Below are 23,359 nucleotides of genomic sequence, written 5' to 3'. Positions count from 1 at the left end.
GGGATGCCTCCTCGGTGCTGACACGATACAGCATTGTCCGCTTGTTCTTAACATGATAACCACGGTCATAGCCATCACAACCATCCACCTTTATCAGGGCTTTCGACCTGTAGCTCTGGTTCTCAATAATTACAAGTTCTTTCGGACATGCTACTATGGTGAGCCGTCATGCGCTAGCGATGTTAAACGTGACACTAAGCGTAAGTTTTATGGGATGAGTAATGTTTTATTAACAATGAAAGCGAAGTAGCCGAAAAATTTGAAATTTTCATGTCATTTTATACCAAAAATGTGATCCTAAATTTTCAGCTTTTGGGGGGGGGGGGGGGGGGGTTGGGTTTTGTGGTTTAACCCTAAACAGATTCCAAAATGTCAGATAATCCTGAACAGAGACAATTATCTCCTTCCAATTTCACCATGAGAAACGTTAGATATTACCTGAGAGAAAGAGAAGACAGCTCACTGACAACTGGCTGGTTTTCTTGGTTTCTTTGATTTATTCTTCTCATGTTTGGGTTGTGCACAATGGTTCGGAGAGCACAAGCTGGGTCAAAACCTGGGAGGAAGAAACCGATACAAAATTTATGTACGTCATAGTGAGCCGAGATTCTGCTGTCACGAACTGTCACTGTGAGCCCAGATCTTGAAGAATGGACAAACTTGATAAAAGCGCATAATTGAACAAAACAAATTTTTGCATTCCAACAAAGTTGACAGCAGTCGGTTGAAAATCAATTCCTGCAACACCCAAAAGCAATGCCACGATAAGTACCTTTTAATTTGATCGAATATAAAGTAATGAAACACGCATCTTTTTACTGTTTTTTCATTAAAATTGAATGCACATAAAACTATGGCCCTTTTCCAAGTTTGTCCAGAAAGATCGAAGGTACACAATAAAAGAAAACTAGCGATTTTTCCCAAGCCTGCCTTGATTGTCGTTGGTGAGCGGGAGTTATCTTGCAATTTGGAAAAAAGTGTTGTGTCATATTTCGTGTGTAGTATCGGTGCCTCCATCCCAGGTCAAAACTATTTTCACATCCCATTTGTTATTAAAAAGAACACAAAATTAAAAAAAAATCAATAGCAATTTGAGTCCAATCGACAATAACTAAATAATCATCGATTTTATATGCGAGAGCACAGGGAAATACTTGAATTTTCAATCATATCCAGTTTTAGTTTGGCCATATTTTGATGGTTTTTCACGCTCTGCCCTTCGAATGTGCGGTTTTCCACTAACAAATGATGACGGGTTCACTTGACTTTTGGGAGCTCGCAGTCTAAGCCAGCTGTCTCCTCTCTCTCAGGATATTACATGAAAATGTTAAAACTGCTTGCAAATACAAAAATTGGCCCGGCGTACAATATTTTGTTTTGCTTATTTGGCCCGCAGCTCAAAAAGGTTGGGCACGCCTGGTGTAGAGCGTACACGTGCAGGGCTTCATGTTTCGGCATAAAAAAGTCCAAATATTACACATAATGTTTCGTATAAAATTGTATGCTATACTTTTCAACAGATAATAAAAGGTATAATTTTTTTATTCGTTATAAATGTATCAAAAAAATAATAAAAAATTAAAACGGAAGAATTGTATCAACAAACTACCGTCCTTCGTCGGCGTTGCCGGTGTCGACGAAAGATCTATTTTTTCCTGTGTCATCATCATTCTATTAGAGTGGTCTACGCGCATTGCGACGCGTTTCGTCTATATCTCTCTCATGCTACCGGAACCGCGGCCGTCCGTTACTTTTTGACGAATTTTGCCTTCGATTCGTCCGCCACCCACGACTGCTTGTGGACGTTGTAAAGATGGCCTAGCAACTGGAAGCGCCGTGGGAATCGCTTATCACACTGATCGCACGGAAAGGGTCGCTCTCCGGTGTGCGTCCGCAGATGTTCCCCGTAAGCAAACTGACTACGGAACTGGCGGCTACAAAAATTACAGTTGATAAGTGGTTTTGGGCGCTCCTTGGCGCGACCCCGAGACCGGATACGATCCTGGTGGGCGAGTAGTAGGTGTTCCTTGAGCTGTTGTAAATTGTTCTGATCGGCTCCGCAGATATAGCATGCATACGAGCGTCGCTCCAGCAGTTCGATTTGGCGACTTTCTTCGTCATCTTCCGCGGCGGCACCGGCTGCATGATCGGCTTGTGGCACTGCGGCCGCTGCAGCTGCAGCGGCGGCGGCGGCAGCAGCTACGGCGGCTGCAGCTGCAACTGGCCCGCCGCTGGCCGCAGCCAAGGCAGCCGCAGCAGCTGCTGCAGCAGCCGAATTAGAGTTCTGCGCCGCTATCGATGTCGGTGGCACTGTTGACGGCGGCGGTGGCGTAGATTCCGGAGGTGCGATATGAGTTCGCATATGGAGCACCAGTTTGGACCGGTTTAGGAAAGGCCGACCGCACAGCAGGCAGGTAAAGTCCATACGGCGGCGTTTGCGAGACTCTGTCGACTCCGAACTGCGCCGCCGCACGCTCGGAATCCTATAGTCAAAGGCACGATCCTCGGAGTCATCCGTATCGTCAGAGTTTTGCTGTGCGGAAATAAAATATGCTGGTTAGACCGGGTATTAAATACTTCGAAGGCAGAGCGTTAACGATAAAACAGAAAATTAATCATAAATTGTTATTAGGATTCTTTTTTTTTTCATTTTCATTTTGCAGAGTTTAAACGTGGGGCAATTGGTGGGGCAGTAAGAGTGCAAGTCAATCCAAGGCCGATGATAGGAGGGATAATGGCTGAATCAAACAAACAACTAGCGGAACGTAAAGGAGAGGCTTCTGGACCCATTAGTAACCGGATCCATCAGGTTTCCGCCAAGAAAGGAGGCGACCAACATCAACTTAGACTCTTAGACACTGTAACGACGGCAGGCACTGGCCGCCATAGTGCAACATGTGAGGTGATCGATGAATCGCGATAGGGAGTACCTCCCGAACAGTGCGCATCGTACCTTCGTGCTGTGCGTACACGAATTCTCTCTGCTCTTGGAAGTTTTTTAAAAACTATCTAAAGCAATAAAACAGTACTTTTCAGTGCTAAAATTAAAAACGGTACTTTTCAGTGCTACTAAAACAGTACTTTTCAGTGCCATTTTTTCTACTATTGATCCCTTTACGATTCATGTTTGGACCCGTGCCTTCGATTTTTCGTTGGACCCGTTGGCGGAAGCTAGCGGTGGTAATCCTTCTTGGAAAAAAAAAACTCTCGAAGATCACGTCTTCTTTCGTTTATTCACTAAACATGGTTGCAACAACAAACAAAAGAAAGGGTGAATCTCTGAATTCACAGCTTCCTACCAAAAAAAATGGGATTTAAAACTGTCACTAAACGTAGCAAGAATGGAAGAAAGGACCTTTCTCCGGAATGCGAACTTTCTTCCAAGGGTGAAATGAATAATGTTGATAATTGCATCGAAATGAGCAATCAGTTCGATGCTCTAGGCAAATTTTCCGAACACCAAATCGAAGCAGCCTCTAGCCCAGGCTCTTTGATTCAAGTGAGGAAGCAAAGAGTGCCGCCTATCGTGGTCAGTTGTTCCGAATTTGGGGGATATAGACAAAAGATCTTGAACTCCAATACGGGAATCAAGGTTTCTTTCCAAATCGCCAAGAAAGGAGACTGTCGCGTTTTGACGGAAACTCTTAAAGATCGCGAACCTCTTCTCAAACATCTTGAAGAGAAGAAGCACATTTTTTTTACTTATGACGACAAAACTGAACGTTTGTTCAACGTCGTCTTGAAAGGTCTCTCAAGTGACTATAAGTAACCTGAAGAAATTAAAAAAATCACTTTAACAAAAAAGAACTAAATAATATTAAAGCTTTAAAAAAAGCAAAACTTATGTTCGATGTCCGTGTGACGTTGGAACATTTCCAGAAACCTGGAGGAAATTACCAGAACCCCACTCAGTGTCGTCGGTGCCAAAAGTGGGGTCATGGTACAAAAATTTCCCGCATGGATGCTAGATGCAAGATTTGCAGAGGTTCTTCTCACGCTAAGAACGTCTGTCCAGTGAAGGAAGATACCACCAAGTTTATATGCTCGAGTTGCGGGGCCAATCATAAGTCAAATTTTTGGGATTGCCCTTTACGCAGGAGAGTCGTTGAGGCTCGTGCCAGGCAGATGAAAGATAATATCCGTTATGATAACGGTCGTTTCCGGAATTTCCCTGGTAGAGTATCGAACAATACTCATTTTTCAGTTAACGATCGCTTGATTAGGAATCATACTCATCAGGAAGATCATAATCATGCTCATTCACAAACTAATTTTAATCCGCCGGGTAGCCGTTCGAATCATTTAATTTCGAATGTGTCTACCCACGGAAAATCATTTGCCGATACCCAGTTTGCCGGTTAATTTGAACTGCTCCCCTATTCGTTCCATGAGTACCCATTCTACTTGTTTCAAATCAAATGGAAAAAAAAACCCTGCCGCCACAGGTAACTCCTACTCCGTTTCTTCGTCTACCGAAAATTCTAATGGGAAATCATCAGATAATGTACCCACTTCAAAAGATATGTCTGCCTCTGATTTTAATTTTCTAACTGAACAATTGTATCTAATGATTGATGCAATGTTCAAAGCCACCACTATGACTGAAGCAGCCCAAGTTGGTGTAAAATTTACTAATCAAATTGTTATTGGATTACGTTTTTCTAATGGATTCAATAAATAATAATTTAAATATTTTAAATTTGAATGCTCGTTCTTTGAATGATAAAGAGGACGAGCTGTTTGATTTTCTTACAGCTAAACCTGGATCAAAACTTAAGATCCTAACTTTTTTTGTTTGTCGTAATGATCGACTTGATGGGGCATGTGAGGGAGTTGCAATCATCATTCATAGAAAGAGGAAAACATATATTATATATGATATATTTAACAAATGTTTTCAATTAACATATTTTCCTGACAAATGGAAAAATGCTAAGGTTGTTCCAATTTTAAAACCAGGCAAAAATCTTGCAGAAGCTTCTAGCTATCGTCCAATCGGTTTGCTTTCCTCCATCAGTAAACTTTTTGAAAAGGTATTTTTGAACAGGATGATGGTCCACATCAACGAAAATTCAATTTTTGCCAATGAACAGTTCGGATTCCGCCATGGACATTCGACCACTCATCAACTTTTACGTGAAACAAATTTGATCCGTTCCAACAAATCTGAAAGCTATTCTACTGGTCTTGCTCTTCTAGACATAGAAAAAGCATTCGACAGTGTTTGGCATGAAGGTTTGATCGTAAAATTTAAAAACTTAAATCTTCTAACATACATTGTTAGAATAATTCAAAGTTATCTGTCAAATCGTACACTTCCTGTAAGAGCTGGTGTTCCTCAAGGCAGCATTTTGGGACTAATATCGTACTATATTTTCACATCTGACTTACCTGAGTTACCCCAGGGATGTCAAAAATCCTTATTTGCGGATGACACAGGCCTCTCCGCCAAAGGACGAAGTCTGCGTGTCATCTGTAGTCGATTGCAAAAGAGTTTGAATATTTTTTTATCTTACTTGCAAAAATGGATGATTTCTCCTAATGCTTCGAAAACTCAACTAATAATATTCCCACATAAACCATAAGCTCTTTATTTGAAACCTTCAAGTAAAGATGTTGTCACGATGAGAGGGGTTCCAATAAATTGGTCAGATGAAGTTAACTATCTAGGACTCATGCTAGATAAGAATTTAACATTGAGGACATTCAAGCCAAATGTTACAAAAATGTTAAATGTCTCTATCCGTTCATTAATAGAAAATCAAAACTTTGTCTTAAGAACAAACTTTTGATATTCAAACAAATTTTCAGGCCAGCCATGTTGTATGCTGTACCAATATGGACTAGCTGTTGTAATACCAGGAAGAAAGCTCTGCAGAGAATTCAAAATAAAATTTTGAAAATGATTCTGAAGCTTCCTTCCTGGTATAGTACCAATGAGTTACATATAATATCCAATGTTGAAACATTGCAACAAATGTCAAATAAAATAATCAATAATTTCAGGCAAAAATCGTTACAATCTTCTATTGCCACGATTAATGCGTTATATGTTTAGGCTAAGTTAGGTTAAGTAAATTCAAAGCGTTTTTTTTCTCTTTTAAGCAGGTGAAATCAACTCGCCTGTAAAAAATCTGAACTGCTACGGCAAATTAAATGTAATATGTTGTTAACAAAATGGTAATAAAATCTTAAATTTGTTTTACCAAATTAGGATGATAGTGTTGTCTTACACAGAACACCTAGATATAAGAAATGAATGTAATGTTTGGAATGATACTAATAAAGAAATCAAAATAAAAAAATCCCGAGCGCGTGCACGGAAAGAAATAGCAATTGTGATTGAAAACAAATCTGTAGGGGAAAATCAACTGATGATCATTGTCGTTCTACTATTATCACACGTTGCGTGAAAAATTATTGCAAAAAATATTATTAACCCTGTAATACCCAAATTTTTATTTTCGATTTAAGTATTATTTTTCGTTATCTAAAATCGTTCTAAACACGTTTTGGGCAATTATTTATTTTTATTTGCAAATTTTTAAATTTTGGTTTTTGATTCTTATAATTTTCATTTTTGAACATCCCTAGCTATTTTCATTTTTTCTTTAAGCCTTTTCTAGTTGTTGATTTTTGGCAATAATAAATATTTAAATTTTTACGGTGCTTTCAAAAACATATTTTTTTTAATTTTTTTCGGAGCGTATTTTATTTTCCGTGTAACTAACGGAAAAACAGGTTTGAAATTATATTAATACCAGGCTCTTTTTTTGTGATAGGTTGATCGTAGAAAAATATAAAAGGTACGATTTTTTATATTACACGTTAAATGAACCCCAGGCTATATAAGAAAGCAATTTTTCAAACAATTTTTAAAAATACAAAAAAGTTTCAAAAGTCATAAAAAATATTTCTTATGTGCGTGTTATGAGTCAAGGTATAAGCCAAAAATAAAATCATTTTGATTTCCGAGCTATGAAAAAATACACAAAATTCTAAAGTGTACCCCGTCTAAAGGCGGGGTTGGGTATTAGAGGGTTAATAAAAATAAAATGCACTTTGCTCAAGTGCGCAGCAATGGTAAATCGGTCTGATGTATTCTGCGCAGTTCTTACTTGTTTTCCACACGCTCTCCTATAATTGTTTTTAATCCACTTCGATACCGTCGATCCGCCCGGATCGGAACCGGAACCGGATGGCGTACAAATCACTCAGTTCGCCGCAATTTGTAATTATGTATTGAGCATTGCTCATCATTCACGTATGTACGTGACGTATATATATGCTATATGTTACAAATATGTTAATATATTAGTAGTGGTGCTAGAGGACTTCTTGTATGTTAATATATTAGTAGTGGTGCTAGAGGACTTCTTGAAAAACCACTGAGAGTCCTTTCAGAAACCCTTCTGAAATTATTATATGTAGTTATTTCTTTGATCGCTTTTCTTCCAAGAACCTCCTTGGAACTTCCTATTGGATTATCCCGGAAACCCTCCTTCTTCTTCTTGGCATTTACGTCCTCACTGGGACAGAGCCTGCTTCTCAGCTTAGTGTTCTTATGAGAACTTCCAAAGTTATTAACTGAGAGCTTTCTTTGCCAAAGTTGCCATTTTCGCATAGATGCGATCTGTATATCGTATGGCATGTACGATTATACTCTATGCCCAGGGAAGTCAAAGAAATTTCCTTTGCGAAAAGATCCTGGACCGACCGGGATTCGAACTCAGACACCTTCAGCATGGCTTTGCTTTGTAGTCGCGGACTCTAACCACTCGGCTAAGGAAGGTCCCGACATCCATTTCCACGATTTTAATATTATCCGTCTGGATCGAGGAGATGGGTATGGAGGGGTGCTATTGGGGATCAACAAGCTCCACTCCTTTTATAGGATCAATTTCCCCCCGATGACAGGCACTGAAGTAGTTGCATGTCTTGTTACAATCCATAGTAAAAATTTTAGCATAGCCATTGTATCACACTTAAATTTTGTTCGCGAGCTCGGCATTTTTAAATGCTGAGTCAACTCGGCTTCTGCCCATTTTGCTGAAAACTCAGCTAAAAAAATAATTTAGCCAAGATTCGGCATCTTCTGAAACTGAAATCTTGGTTAATTCTACTTTTTACCTGTAGGTATCTCGGCAATATTGTAAGCCGAGCACCAACGTTAACAACGTTTTCACCGAACTCAGTTGTCTCGAATGCTGATATATCGGTTTCCATCTAAGTTTACCGAGATTCTCAGTATTTTGTTTTACCATCTGCCATCTTGTTTTCATTTACATTCGGAAAAGTGCATCGGTTTTGTGTACACGTAGAAAAGCAGTGTAAATATCGTGGAAAAGTTTCTACAATCAATTAAATGCCTGAAATTATAAGTCTAGAGGAAGTTAGATTGTACGAACTCTTCTGTAAGTATGCTCAAAGTTGTTGTTTTTTATGTAATTTAGTAAACAATGTCGTGCGCTTGCTTAAAAACACTAATGTAAACTAAATAAATTTAAAATATATTCTGCGGCCAAAAGTGCCTCAATAAATATTGGTTTTTCATTTTTGCTGAGATATCAGTTTGCGAGATGCCGAGATTTTGAGTTTAACACGGTAGATAAATTCTTTCACAGAAACCGAGTTAATCAGTTAAAACTATTTAACCGAGATGACTGCCGAGCGCTCGACTGTGTGGATCTCGGTTTCCAAAAGCCGATATTCGGCATTTGATTCTAAGTGTGATATATACCGCTAAGTGCTAAATTATCGCACAGAGATTTTTCGGCGATATGCTGTGCTATGCCAGCGCCATGGTTGGTCTTAGGAGATTTTACTTCTCACGGTACAGCCTGGGGGTTACCGAAAGACGACAATAGCGCAATATTATTATATGATCTCGGCGACTATTTCAATTTGACAATTTTGAACTCTGGGGAAGCAACTCGAATAAAACCTCCAGATCCTCCAAGTATGTTAGACCTCTCAATCTGTTCAAATTCACTATCTTTGGATTGCACGTGGAAAGTAATCCAGGATAGTGGATAGCGAAGAACGAGTCGGTGATCGCCTGCCGATAAAAATTTAAATTACCAATAATTCGTGTCAAGTTCGCCAGAATGACCTTGCGTACGACCTCACGATTCGAATCGTGAGTCACGAAACATATTGACTGGGGAAAATACGCTGAAGTAATCACCGATGGCAAGCAGTTGGTCGAGGTTCTTCCTCCATTGGAAGAATATCGATTCTTGTCCGGGTTGATCATTGATAGTGCTCTTCAAGCACAGCGTCGCGCAGTACCAGGATCATCAATACGTCGGCGGCCGCCCACTCCGTGGTGGGACGACGAATGTACCAGAGTTTATCGAGAAAGATCTACCGCGTTTAAAGCATACCGGAAGCGCGGTTCACGGGATAATTACGACCGATATACTTCCTTAGATCGTAAGTTCAAGAGCCTCGTAAAGGCGAAAAAACGCGGCTATTGGAGACACTTCGTGAATGGTCTATCACGGGAGACTTCGATGCGAACACTTTGGTCGGTTGGAAGGAGGATGCGAAATGCGGTTTCGGTGAATAAGGATATAGAAAGGAGAGCAATGGATTTTCGACTATTCGAAGAAAGTCTGTCCGGATTCTATTCCAGTACAAGCGATTGTTCGGGATTATCCACACGAAAAAAGCGAAATGGATTCAGCTTTCTCGATGGTAGAATTCTCACTAGCTCTCCTTTCATGTAATAATTCTGCCCCAGGAATGGATAGAATTAAGTGCAATTTGCTGAAAAACCTCCCAGACGTCGCGAAGAGGCGCTTATTGAACTTGTTCAACGTATTTTTGGAAGTTAACCCTCTAATACCCAAATTTTTATTTTCGATTTAAGTATTATTTTTCGTTATCTAAAATCGTTCTAAACACGTTTTGGGCATTTATTTATTTTTATTCGCAAATTTTTAAATTTTGGTTTTTGATTTTTATAATTTTTATTTTTGAACATCCCTAGCTTTTTCCATTTTTTCTTGAAGCCTTTTCTAGTTGATAATTTTTGGCAATAATAAAAATTTAAATTGTTACGGTATTTTTAAAAATATTAAATTTTTAATTTTTTTTCGGAGCGTATTTTATTTTCCGTGTAACTAACAGAAAAACAGGTTTGAAATGATTTTAATACCACCAGGCTCTTCTTTTGTGATAGGTTAATCGTAGAAAAATATAAAAGGTACAATTTTTTATATTTACGTTAAATGAAGCCCAGGCATTTGTAGGTTATATAAGAATGCAATTTTTCAAACAATTTATAAAAATACAAAAAAGTTTCAAAAGTCATAAAAAACTTTTCTTATATGCGTATTATGAGTCAAGGTATAAGCCAAAAATAAAATCATTTTGATTTCCGAGCTACGAAAAAATACACAAAATTCCAAAGTGTACCCCGTCTAAAGGCGGGGTTGGGTATTAGAGGGTTAACATTATTGCGGATGATTGGAGACAGGTGAGAGTTATTGCCGTCCAGAAACCTGGAAAACCCGCGTAGGATCATAATTCGTTTCGTCCTATTGCGATGTTGTCATGTGTTCGAAAGCTGCTAAAGAAAATGATTCTCCATCGGCTTGATAAATGGGTTGAAACGAAAGGCCTTCTCTCAGATAAGAAATTTGGTTTCCGCAGAGGCAAAGGAACGAGCGACTGTCTTGCACTGCTTTCTACTTCTTGGATATTAAGGCCGCTTTTGATGCGGTTTGCGTTGATGTCCTTTCAGACAAACTCCACGAGTGTGGGCTTTAACCAATTTTGAACAACTACTTGTACAATTTGTTGTCTGAGAAACATATGAACTTCGCTCAGGGTTACTCAACAACTTCTCGAATAAGTTACATGAATCTCCCCCAGGGCTCATGCTTAAGCCCCCTTCTTTATAACTTTTACGTTAGAGACATTGATGACTGTCTAATAGAAAATTGCATGCTAAGACAGCTTGCGGATGACGCCGTTATTTCTGTTACAGGACTAAAGGCGGACGATCTGCAAGAACCATTGCAGGATAAATAAATTGTACAAAAAAGAAAATACTGCCACCAACTTACAAAATTATCATGACACATGTAACCAACTCAACTCAGCCATTAACTCCGCACATGAAGAATATAATCGTAAGGTCGAATCCGAAGTCAAATCATGTCCTAAAAACTTTTTTAATTATGTAAACACACAATTAAAAAGTAGCAATTTCCCTTCGCGAATGCATTTCGACGGAAACATAGGTGAAAACTCTTCCGATATCTGCAACCTCTTTGCAGATTTCTTTCAAGAAGTGTATACCACCTACTCTGAAGAAGACCGCGACCGCAATTTCTTTTCTTTTTTCCCAGAAATTTCTAATAGTATATCTATTGAAAAACTATCACAACAAGAAATATTATCGGCACTAAAAAACCTGGACGCAACTAAGGGAGCAGGACCGGATGGCATTGCACCCGTGTTCTTCAAAAATCTCTCAGAAGAACTTACCCTTCCCTTAGAACGCCTTTTCAACATGTCTCTAAATAATGGAAAATTCCCAGTAGCTTGGAAATCCTCATATTTGGTGCCTGTTTTCAAATCAGGTACAAAATCTGACATAAGGAACTATCGCGGAATTGCCATTATCTCATGTATTCCCAAACTCTTCGAATCTCTCGTAAACGACAAAATTTTCCAGCAAGTAAAAAACCAAATTACTTGTAGGCAGCATGGCTTTTTTAAAGGCCGCTCAACATCTTCCAATCTGCTAGAATTTGTATCTTTTATTCTCAACGCAATGGACAATGGCAAGCACGTAGAAGCCCTCTACACTGACTTCAGTAAAGCATTTGACCGAATCGACATACCCTTATTAATCTTCAAATTGCAGAAAATAGGAATGGAGCCAGGACTCTTGAGTTGGATCCAGTCATATCTATCACATAGGAAACAAATTGTGCGCTTTCAAAATAAATTATCAGCACCCATTTCTGTAACCTCTGGAGTACCTCAAGGTTCTCATTTAGGCCCACTTCTTTTTATTTTGTATGTAAACGACATTTCCTTTTTACTTAGAAAAATAAAATTTCTTATATATGCAGACGACATGAAGCTCTTCATGGAAGTAAGTAATTCTAGCGAAGCAGAAGAATTCCAGAATGACATTAACTTATTCTTCACTTGGTGCCAAAAAAGTTTACTTCAGCTCAATATCAAAAAATGTAATTCAATAGCATTTAGTCGAAAATATGTAACACCACCAATTGAAATATTTTTAGGAAATCAAGTAGTGCAGAAGTGTAAAATTGTAAGGGATTTGGGCGTAATCCTAGACTCTAAACTCACTTTTGTAGAACATTATAATTCCATAATAAACAAAGCAAACAGCATGCTTGGCTTCATTAAGAGGTTCAGCAACAATTTTCAAGACCCATATACTATTAAACTATTGTATACTACATATGTAAGACCAATTCTGGAATACTGTCACCTAGTATGGAACCCGTATCATGTCGTACACGAAGAACGCATAGAATCAGTACAGAAGCAATTCCTTTTATACGCCCTTCGGAAATTGAATTGGACTGTGCTGCCACTTCCGTCGTATGAAGCACGCTGCATGCTCATCAACTTGGAAACACTTAAGCAACGCCGGGAATTCGCAATGATTCTCTTTATAAACAACATTATTTCGAACCGTGTAGACTCCGCTGCACTTCTTTCTCAACTAAACTTCTACACACCCTCTCGGCATTTAAGAACTAGAAAATTATTTTCAGAAAAATCATGCAGAACGCATTATGCTCAAAACGGACCAATAAACCGTATGATGCGTCAGTATAATGTACATTGCGAATTCATTGGCATTACTATGTCCAAAGAGCAACTTAAAACACAACTAAAGAACAATAGAAGTAATCCATAGCATGTAAGAAAGTATTGTAATTATTGTATGTAGTCTACCTATGCTTGACGAAATAAAAAGGCCAAAATACTGGACAAGGATGCTCTGGACAATTTGTCTACTTGGGCCCTAAATCTAGGTATCGAATTCTCTCCGGAGAAAACCGAGTTAGTTGTCTTTTCTAGGAAGCGAGAACCGGCAAAACTAGAGCTTCAATTCATGATGGGTAAGGAACTTACTCTGGGTTTTTCGCATATGTATCTAGGGGTCTGGTTCGACTCTAAATGCACCTGGGGAAAGCACATTAAGTATCTGCATCAGAAGTGCCAAAATCGAATCAACTTCATGCGTACACTCACCGGAACATGGTGGAACATCGAACAACGATTCTGTCGGCCATAGAATACGGTAGCTTTTGTTCTCAATCCGCCGCGAAAGCTCACATTCTGAAGCTCCAGCGTATTCAATATCGCTGTCTTCGTATCGCGTTGGGCTGCATGAACTCGACTCATACCATGAGTTTGGAGGTATTAGGAGGAGTACTGCCTTTATCAGATCGATTCGTGGAACTGTCGCTAAGGTTCCTCATCCGTTATGAGATGTTTAACCCATTGGCAATTGAAAATTTTGAAAAGCTGACCGAACAAAATCCTCAAACAAAATTTATGATGCTGTACTATTTGTACATGACTCTGGAGATTAACCCTTCTTTGAATATCCTCCACAATGGTTGCTTTCCTGACTTCTCCAATTCCACTACAGCTTTTGATCTGACCATGAGGCAAGAAATCCGTGGAATACCAGAACCATTCCGTACGGAGCATATACCAAGAATGTTTGCAAATAAGTGCGGTCACGTCAGTAGCAACAGAAAGTTTTTCACCGACGGGTCCAAAACAAACGATTCACTGGATTTGGTGTTTTTAATGAATTTCATAGCGCCGCCCATAAAATTCAGAACCCTTGCTCCGTCTACGTCGCAGAATTAGCGGCTATACACTACGCATTAGAGCGAATTGCCACTCTTCCCTGTGATGAAAACTTCATTTTTACTGATAGTCTCAGCTCAATAGAGGCTATTCGTTCAATGAGGCCGGTAAAGCACTCCCCGTATTTCCTCCACGAAATACGATCCACTCTGAGTGCTTTATCAAATCAATCATATACTATCACCTTGGTTTGGGTCCCTTCACATTGCTCGATTCAGGGCAATGAGAAAGCAGACTCTCTCTCCAAGGTGAAATTTATGAACGTCAAATCGCCTTCAATGATTTTTTCTCAATTGCTCGTCATCACGCCTTGATCTATTGGCAACAAAAATGGGATGGTGGAGACTTGGGAAGGTGGTTACATTATATTCTCCCACAGGTAATAAAGAAACCGTGGTTCAAGGGGTTGGACTTAAGTTGAGACTTTATAAAGGTTATGTGTCGACTTATGTCGAATCACTACCCACTGGGCTCGCACTTTTACAGAATAGGGCTCACAGGCAGCAATCATTGCAGCTGTGGTGCAGGCTACCAAGATATCAACCATATATTATGGGAATGCAGCGAACACGATATTGCCAGATCTAATTTTTGTGCTTCCCTTAGGGCCCAAGGAAAACCAGATAAGGAAGACATTAGAGATGTGCTAGGTAAGCGGGATCTCGACTATATGAGAATCGTTTTCGAGTTCTTGAAGAAAATTGAAGTCGCTGCTTAATCAATTCCCCCATGTCGTTTCACTGGTCGCCTCGTTTCCTCTGGAAATTCGTTTTTTTGTGTCGTTACAGGTTGTCGTTATGTTCGCTCTACGTTGATCAGCAGCAAAACCGCCAGAAAACTATGCTGTCGAATGTCAACGGAAAGATCCCTTACCCCATCCTTACCTACAACATTTGTTATCCCTAACCTCGACCAAACCGCGAGTTTTAACGGTTCCCCAAAGCTAATACTAGGGTGCCGGTACCAATGGTTGTAATGTACCAGTAGATTGGACTATTGAATAAAACGAACGTTTTTCGATAAAAACGACATGTGCTATTTTTGGTGGATAGATCGTCTCTAGTTTAGTCGATTTGCCAAATTTCAGCTTTTTATTTTATCAAAAAGTCCTATAAATAATTAGGTTTATGCAAAAAATTTGCTCCCTCGCACCAGTAGTAGCCGTCGTGTTCCAGTAGTGGATCAACGGATGGAAGCAGTTTTTAAAATGGATGTATAAAAATGAAGAAAAGCCCTAGAGATGATCTTTATGCTTCATTCGAAAGATATTAATTGCTGTTCCGAGGGAAAAATGTTAAACCTATGTAAAAATTTACCATTTTGTTTAAAATTTCTTGTATCATTCCCGAACGTCTACTACTGGAGCACTAGCCCAACTACTGGAACACGTGTACCAATAGTGGCTCAAGCGATTTTATGTTATGTTATTAGTTTTATCACTCTTTTTATATTTTTCCCATGTAGTAGAGGTTAAAATCTTTCTGTTGACGCCAAAAGATCTCTGTTAAGGCTTTTCGTTATTTTGTTATGATTTTTTATAGCTTAGGTAGTCCACTAATGGCACCGGCACCCTAGATATTAAGAAATAAACTGAATTGTAATAAAAATTCAAATGAATTCGGCTCCGTTATGCCTGATGGCGCTTGAGCCTGTAAATAAACGAATGAGTAAAAAATGACGATCTAACTACTGATACTGGCTTATTAAAAGGCCACTGTTACAGCAAACGTTGCCTCAAAATTACAGGTAAATTGCAAGAGGATATGTGTCGTTTCCGCAAATTAGAAAGGAAGGGAAAACAACATGGCAATCTTAACTTCTGCTTCCATGTCTAAACACGTTTTATGCCGAATAAATAACAATCGGTAAAACTACTACCTAAACATTTCAATTAGCGTTTTAATAGCGGCGCAGCCGAACATTTGTTGATTGAAAAAAATGTTGTGTCACAAAAACGACATATTCTACCATGCACTGCTTCAAAATAATTTCCCTGATTGTAGCCAAAATTCGCTGAGAGCTGTAGGATTTTTCCAGGTTGAAAAAAATCCCTGATAATCCCAGGTTTCTCCAGGTAGTAGACACCCTGGGACAAGCTTTTTGCTAATTCATAAATTGTGGTTTTGAAAAATGTGTAAATAAGTGAAAATTTCTATTATTGCCAACTATTTTAAAGACAACATCAAGGCTTTTATAATTGTGGGACCAGTTCATTTTAAATTTTATCATTGATTTTCCTTTTTCAATCGGTCATTTTTCTTAAAGACATTCATCTTAAAGACTTTTGGCGCCATGAGCAACTAAAGAGTCAGCTGAAATCGTCCCTTCTTTGAAAAATATGCTATTCTTTCGTGTTATATTGCGGCAACAATAATAGAATGCGAGCTACTCATATTTGAACTAATGGTAATCGGGCATGTGTCATTCGAACTAGCGTTATAAAATCAATGCCTTAAGTTGAGATATCCTTCAAAAAGAGATGTTATTGGCTTCAAAAAAAGTGACAAAGCTACTATGAAGTGCTCGTCACCAGCCTTGCCCATACAACAGTGTGTAAGTTTATCAATATTTGACGTGGAATCGTTAAAATGTGCATAGTTTAAAATCCCATGCGGCCTTGCGGCCACTCTTTAGTAAAGTGATAACATTCAGATTCTTACCTCATTCCTCGCCTGCAGCTCCTGGAACATACTGAGCAGCATCTCCCGGTTGGCTTGCTCGTTCGGGTCAACCGTCAGCTCGCCTTCGCTGTCCTCATTCCCACCGTCCGAATCGTTCCTCATGAAGAGGCTCCTCAGGTAGGAAACTTCCGGCTTTTCCAGCTGTGCTTGCTGTTGTTGCTGCTGCTGCTGTTGTTGTTCATGCTGGGACGTCGAGTTGGTGGACACTGTCGTCGTTGTCGTCGATGTGGAAGCTGCAGCAGCGACGGCTGCCGCTGCCGCGCGGTGCTGCAGCAAAATGGCCCGCAACTGCGACGCCAGCGGTGTCTCGGAATGTTCTTCGTTGTGGTTTTCGTCATGATGATGATGTTGCTGATGGTTGATTGGTGGTGGTTCTTGCTGCTGTTCCGTTCGGGTTGGCGGTCTGTGATTTAGAGTGCTGGGTCCTTCCAGGGGGGATTGCCGATCCTGGTTGGAACCGCTACCACCTTCCAGGAGCATTCGTTTCAGTAGGGATGGAGAGGCTTCCAGGTGGCTGGGGCCAGGATGTGCAGGGGAGTGTGTTTCGCGAGTTGGGAAACCCTGCTGCTGGAGTAGCATCTGCTGCAGGAGGGAAGCTTGAGCCGGGGGAAGTTGCGATTGTTCCTCCTTGGGGGCAAGATCTTTGTGATCTTCATCTTCGCTGGGATGAGCAGCGATGGCTGAGAGATTGTCTTGTTCTTGATCGTGTTCAGCCGAGGCCGTCGAAGCTGCACGACCAGATTCGCGACTTTGCAGCAAGATACTGCGAAGGATTGATGAACAACCACCGGGGTCTTCTTGTTTGACTGCTTGCGTGTGCTGATCCGGTTCTGGGGGTTCCGGAAGGGCAGCATCATCTTCTGCAACGCCTTGAAAGTCATCTTGATGTTCCGGTTCCTGTTTGACTTGCACCGGACCCGGAGGGCGCTGTTCCTGAGCTAGTTTGGCCTTGCTGCCGCGATGAGATTTCAAAATTTTATCGTTCTGCAAACATCGCTTTCGATAGTGGTGGAACTTGTCTAACGTCTCCAAGCACTTTTCGCACACTTTCGAGGGGTAGTCTTCCGCCAAGGTTATCTGGCCGAGAGCAAAACAAAAACATCACGCGAAAAGTTAATGCGCCATAAGCGAGGGACAATGACGATGTAGGGAGATACTTACCCGTATCGAGGTGCACTCTAGTATCATGTCGATCACCTCCCGACTGGGTTCGCCTCCGGGCTGGAACAGGGAACAGGTGAGATCCTCCATCGAGAAGCACAAACGGCAACGACCCTCAACGTCTGCTGGTACTGCTGCTTCTTGTTCCATTTTTGCTACTCCTCCTCCTCCCCAAGAGCTCGACTTTTACAATGCTCCTCCTTACGCTCCTTTTCGGCCCAAACCGTTCCCAAACACCATTCCAACGCACACTTGACCAACGGATCGCGCTCCCGGAATCCCCCACAGGCACTGGAATCACTAGATTTCCCCGAAAAATGGCCAATTTCCGACCAGAAGTACACTTTTTCGTCACTGCGCTTAGTATTTTTTTTTCTATGCCTTCCTTCTCCCGTTTGTGTGACTGCGACTCACTTCACTGCTTGTGGCTCAAAAATCCACACGACTTCCACGAAGACAGATACCTATCTCGTCGTACTACACTCTCGCTCACTCTCACGTTTGGACTGCTGCTGGTGCTGGCTTATTCGCACTCACTCTCCCGCGAAACCGCGAACGGCCATCGCCGATACCGAGACGTAAACACAAATACAGACCCCGAGCGGACGAGGTCAAAAACAAAAATCCCGACATGTGTGAATAATTCACCTGCGGTGAGATTAAACTTTGCTTAAGATGAAGATGCATCGAAGCCAAACCTCGAATTTTCAAGAGCACAAATCTAGAGAACCTAACAACCATTCGTGCTGAAAATCTAATCGATTGATCACCACCAGCGAGTGACCAGTGAGTAGCATTTTCAGCACAAACGGTTGTCTGGTTCTCTAGATTTGTGCTCTTGAAAATTCGAGGTTTGGCTTCGATGCATCTTCACGTTAAGGCTAAGTAGCCCGTCATTCGTTTTGACAACAACGATGACTTCTCAGCTTGCGTTTCAAAGTGATAAAACTCAGTCTTGATAGTTTATATTGACTTTAAAAAGTATCATTGTGCGCGCTAACATGCATAAAGTATGCTAATACTTTTTCAGCTGTGTCAGTGCAAAACCAACTGTTTTTCTTTGATTCTAAGTCGTGAGATGAATTAGCAACAATCATCAACGACGCGTACAAATTTCAATGACGGCCTACTTCGCCTTAACGATTTTCGACGGGCCCTCCAAGCTTGTATGTGCAGAAATCTCGCATACTCTGAGATAACGCCCTAAAAGCCATTGGTAACCATGTGTGTAGCTCGTTGTTTCTGAGCAAGTGAAGGAATAAACATCCAAACCAACATCACTGGTAGGTACACGGAGACGGAATTCAACTCAATTTTGGGTTGTTTCAACGCAATTCCGTAGTTGAGCCCAATAACTCAATTTTGGCTAAATTTCCAAGGTCCCCACTAGGTAGTTTGGCTTTAATTCCATAAGAAAAATATACTCAATTTTGGGTTGATTTAACGCAAAATTGAGTTCTTTCGACCCAAACATAAGAAAAGTTGCATTTACCCAAATTTGGCTTATTGGGCCAAAGTACCCCCATTGGGTAGATGCAGCTCTCTCTATTTTTGACAACATTCGTGTGGGAAAAAGAGAAAACCGAGAGATTTTGGGTTGAAACTATAATCGATATACTTAATTTTGGGTAAAGTAAACTCAAAAATTAAGTAAAAATATTTCTCCGTGTAGATAATGACCCTTTCTTCACCATGGTCTAATCCACCGGTGTACTAAATTTGCTCGGTCTGAGAATTGTGACACTTGAGCGGGGCACGCTCCCGTATGGTCGCCACATGATCTGGACCCGCTCTAGTGTCAAAATTCTTCGACCGAGCTGGTTTAGTACACCAGTGGATAAGACCATACAGTTGTTAAACAACGTGTAAATCCATTCAAATGCTCAGAAACAATCTCGCATAACTTATGATCTCGCCCTAAAAGCCATTGGTAACCATGTGTGTAGCTCATTGTTTCTGAGCATTTGAATGGATTTACACGTTGTTTAACAACTGTATGGTGAAGAAAGGGTCATTATCTACCTACCAGTGATGTTGGTTTGGATGTTTATTCCTTCACTTGCTCAGAAACAACGAGCTACACACATGGTTACCAATGGCTTTTAGGGCGTTATCTCAGAGTATGCGAGCAATGAGCTACACACATGGTTACCAATGGCTTTTAGGGCGAGATCATAAGTTATGCGAGAAATCAGATAGATGCAAATTTTTTAACTCGCAGTAGATTTTATGTGTCGCATATCAATTTTATTTGATATCAATGAAATAAAATCACATAAAATGTTCATGCACATATTTTTCACTTGCATTGTAATGCATTATGAAAGTCACGTTGTTACAACCTATTAAGGTTGCACATTGAATTCAAGAATAGAAACTCGTAGAGCAACGGACACAACAATATGACGCCTTCTGTATCATCATTTTTTGGAGGTAATCCCATTTTTATTATATGCATCGTATTAAACTCTACGATGGTGAATGCCATGAACTGCCATGGAATCAGTGCCACGTTCCTGGAATTAACAGGATTCTCCGACTCTGAACAAATTCTAGCGCAAACACCCATCGCTAATCCCACCTACAACATACAGTTTACTTCATCACTATTAAGGCCACAAAAATGCAGCCGTGAGTTCAATAAACGCAAATGAGCCTTCAATTAGTATTCGATTTTTTTTATTTAAAGAAATGGGGAAAAATAAACATTTTGGTCACAGTTTATTTATATTGGCGTTATTACTTAAAATTATGTGCAATCGCATTTATTTTATAAAGGCACTGCATTTAAAAGCTAAGCGTTACTGAGTCGTAACTTTTATGTGCAGAATTAATAAAGTGCAAATGAGAAGCTTGATTGCAAAAATATATGTGCGCTGCACATACAATCTAGATGCAGTTTCAGCTCAGTGTACCACACTCACAAAACATGAACGGTAGGCGTACCTCGTTGCGTATAGTGGTTATTACGGCCGATGGTATGGATGCGCTAGTGTAGATGTAGTTATGAACCTTACAGGGAAACAATATGCACTCTGTCTCGAAAAACACCCAGAAGCCGGGTATACATTTTTCATATTGGGTAATATTTCCATATGCATTTTGATGACTCTGGAAAGCGTATGCAAGTTTCTTTGAGGGAAACAAAAACAAACTGTGTATGACGAGCGTATGCTAGTCTACGTGTGTTCAAATGCAACTAAGATCTATAAAATGAGTGTGTGCTCTTTTCGACGATTATGGGTAAACTTTACCCATATTTGGGTAGACTGATCTTAGCGTGCAGAGCGATTCATAGGAAGGCCTGTCATTTCCATAGAAGAACTATCAAACTGCTTCTGGATCAGCTGATTTGAAACGTCTTGTGAAAAGGCCTATAATAGTGGTGGTACTTTTAAAATGAGTGGGTTAAACAATTTTCTACAGAGCCCCCTTTGAAATGACATTTCTTCTCAACTGCAAACGGCGATCAGAAAAATGTGATTTTCTAGATCATTTCTGCCTCGCATCGAGATAAGCGATTTCTTTTGTTGTCTGTAGCAAACCAGCCTTTAGCCGGTATTATGCACTGGATGCGAGCATATCGATCAGGTTACTATTCGCAAAAAGCTGCAAGGCTGTTGGCTGATCATCTGCACAATATACCTTCCGCCAAATTCTGGATCTGATCTGTACTTTGCTTGCTCATCAGTCATTCAGCAAATTACGAAGGCCATGTCGGAGTCAGATATTTTCCTGCTGCTACTCGACTTTAATCTTCCAAATCTTCGCTGGCAATTTGACGAAGATATCAACTGATACCTTCCATCAAACCAAAGACAAATTAAACGCTTCCACTTCAAACTTCCTGATCAAACGCTTCCACTGAGCAAGAGCTGGCACTCGTCGAGGGCACTATTGCCAATGGTCTCCAGCAGATGAACAACATCGTGAACGCCAACGGTAATCTACTAGATTTAGTCAGGTCCGTCCCACTCGGGCTCAGATTGGGTACCACTTCTAGTACTGCATTTGGTCCCTCGGTAGTGCAAAAGGTACCCAAGTTTGACAGATCGCAGTACACTTTTTACGGCATTCTAGATTACCTTATGAGCCATAAAATTTTGAGCAACTGCAAGGGACATGGAGGTCTTTAATTTGTCTTTGATCTAGTCTTTGTAAATTTACCGGAGCATCTCGATTTAGTCGAGCCACCCCACCCCCACTTTTACCAGTGAACGCACATCATATGGCATTCGTCGTACTTTTCAGCACAAACTTTTCCGATGTCTTTGTCGACCAATCTGAAGACATTAGCTTCAATAATGAAACAGTGCCGCGAGTAGTACCCAAGTAATCACAAGCATTATAAAATTGCACGTATTCTACTGCATATCAACACCATTGATGCAACATTGCTTTTATTCAACAAATTTCAAGAGCTGTCAAGTAATAAAGCATTTACCCTACATAACAAATGTATCAATGCACTAACATCACTTTATAAATTGTACTGCTGCATTAATATTACTTTATAAGTTGCTTCATTGCTTTATCGTCCTTTTTGCATTAATTTAACTGTAAAAGTGCCCTTTTCCACTTTTAAACTACTTTAATGGTAGGCTTACGGCAATGAAGCTGCATTATATATGCAATTATATAATGCTCTATGGTTACTTGGGTAGTGTTTGATTCTTCGACCTGGTTGCTTGCTCCTGCGGGGGCGGGTGACGAGGGCTGGATCAAACATGTCACGCGTTGTCGCGTGATAATGATGACTCCAATTAAACAGCATACGTGACCGTCAACTCCGCAAGCTCCAGCGCGTTTGAAATAATTTCGGGAGTACCACCTCGGCCCGCTGATCTTCATTATTTTTGCGAACGATCTGTATCTCGTCTTGCAATTTAATCCTTCGCAGACGATCTTAAGCTATATCGTGTAATTCACTCTGCTTTGGATTCCATAGCCATGCAAGCAGACGTCGACGCCATACATGTGTGGTCCAGGGACAACGGAATGCGAATCAATAGAAACAAATGCAAGGTGATAGGTATTTTCACTCGCTGAAATTTCCACTTTGTGCACTAGTGTCTTAGCAAACTAGAATACGCAGCTCCCGTGTGGTCACCATATCATGTGACGCGAACATTGAGGATTGAACGAGTTCAGAAGAAATTTGTGCGTTTTGCCTTGCGCCGCCTATCGTGGATTAATCCTTTCGATTTTCCTCATTACCCATTGCCACACGATATACGATTGCGAAAATAACAACTTTGGCAAAGAAAGCTCTCAGTTAATAACTGTGGAGGTGCTCATAAGAACACAAAGCTGAAAAGCAGGTTCTGTCCAAGTGAGAACGTTAATGCCAAGAAGAAGAAGAAGAAGAAGAAGGAGTCCTTCCTGGTCTGCGTGGCTGATTGGAGTTTGGTTGCCTTTAGCTGAACACGATAGAATAGAGAGGAATAAGAAGACCGAAAGGGGCATTTTCCTTTGAATGACGAAAGTGGCTAAGATATCACACAATGATTTCTGTGCTAGGAATACACGAGAAAAATGTGTTTTACTGAGGAAAAAAAGACATGCCTCGTTATTTAGCCATTCTTCAAAAGTCATAAAAATCAATAGTTTTCGTTATTGGAGTCGATTTGTAG

At 40.4% G+C, this 23,359-nt stretch overlaps 1 protein-coding gene across 1 annotated transcript; it reads right to left on the bottom strand.

Moving 5' to 3' along the window:
* Positions 1 to 1,480: 1,480 nt before the first annotated feature.
* LOC5571624 (zinc finger protein 853) lies at positions 1,481 to 18,243 on the bottom strand. Its single transcript, XM_021857603.1, has 3 exons — positions 17,727 to 18,243; positions 16,545 to 17,642; positions 1,481 to 2,533 (listed from the first exon to the last, which is right to left on the bottom strand). Exons 1-3 carry the CDS (start codon positions 17,874 to 17,876, stop codon positions 1,748 to 1,750), a joined length of 2,034 nt encoding a protein of 677 aa, XP_021713295.1. The 5' UTR covers positions 17,877 to 18,243; the 3' UTR covers positions 1,481 to 1,747.
* Between the last annotated feature and the right edge of the window lie 5,116 nt (positions 18,244 to 23,359).

The sequence above is a fragment of the Aedes aegypti genome, chromosome 1, assembly GCF_002204515.2.
Source record: "Aedes aegypti strain LVP_AGWG chromosome 1, AaegL5.0 Primary Assembly, whole genome shotgun sequence".
Lineage (NCBI taxonomy): Eukaryota > Metazoa > Arthropoda > Insecta > Diptera > Culicidae > Aedes > Aedes aegypti.
The sequence above is the reverse complement of the archived record's forward strand: the minus strand, read 5'-3'. Positions and strand labels throughout refer to the sequence as shown.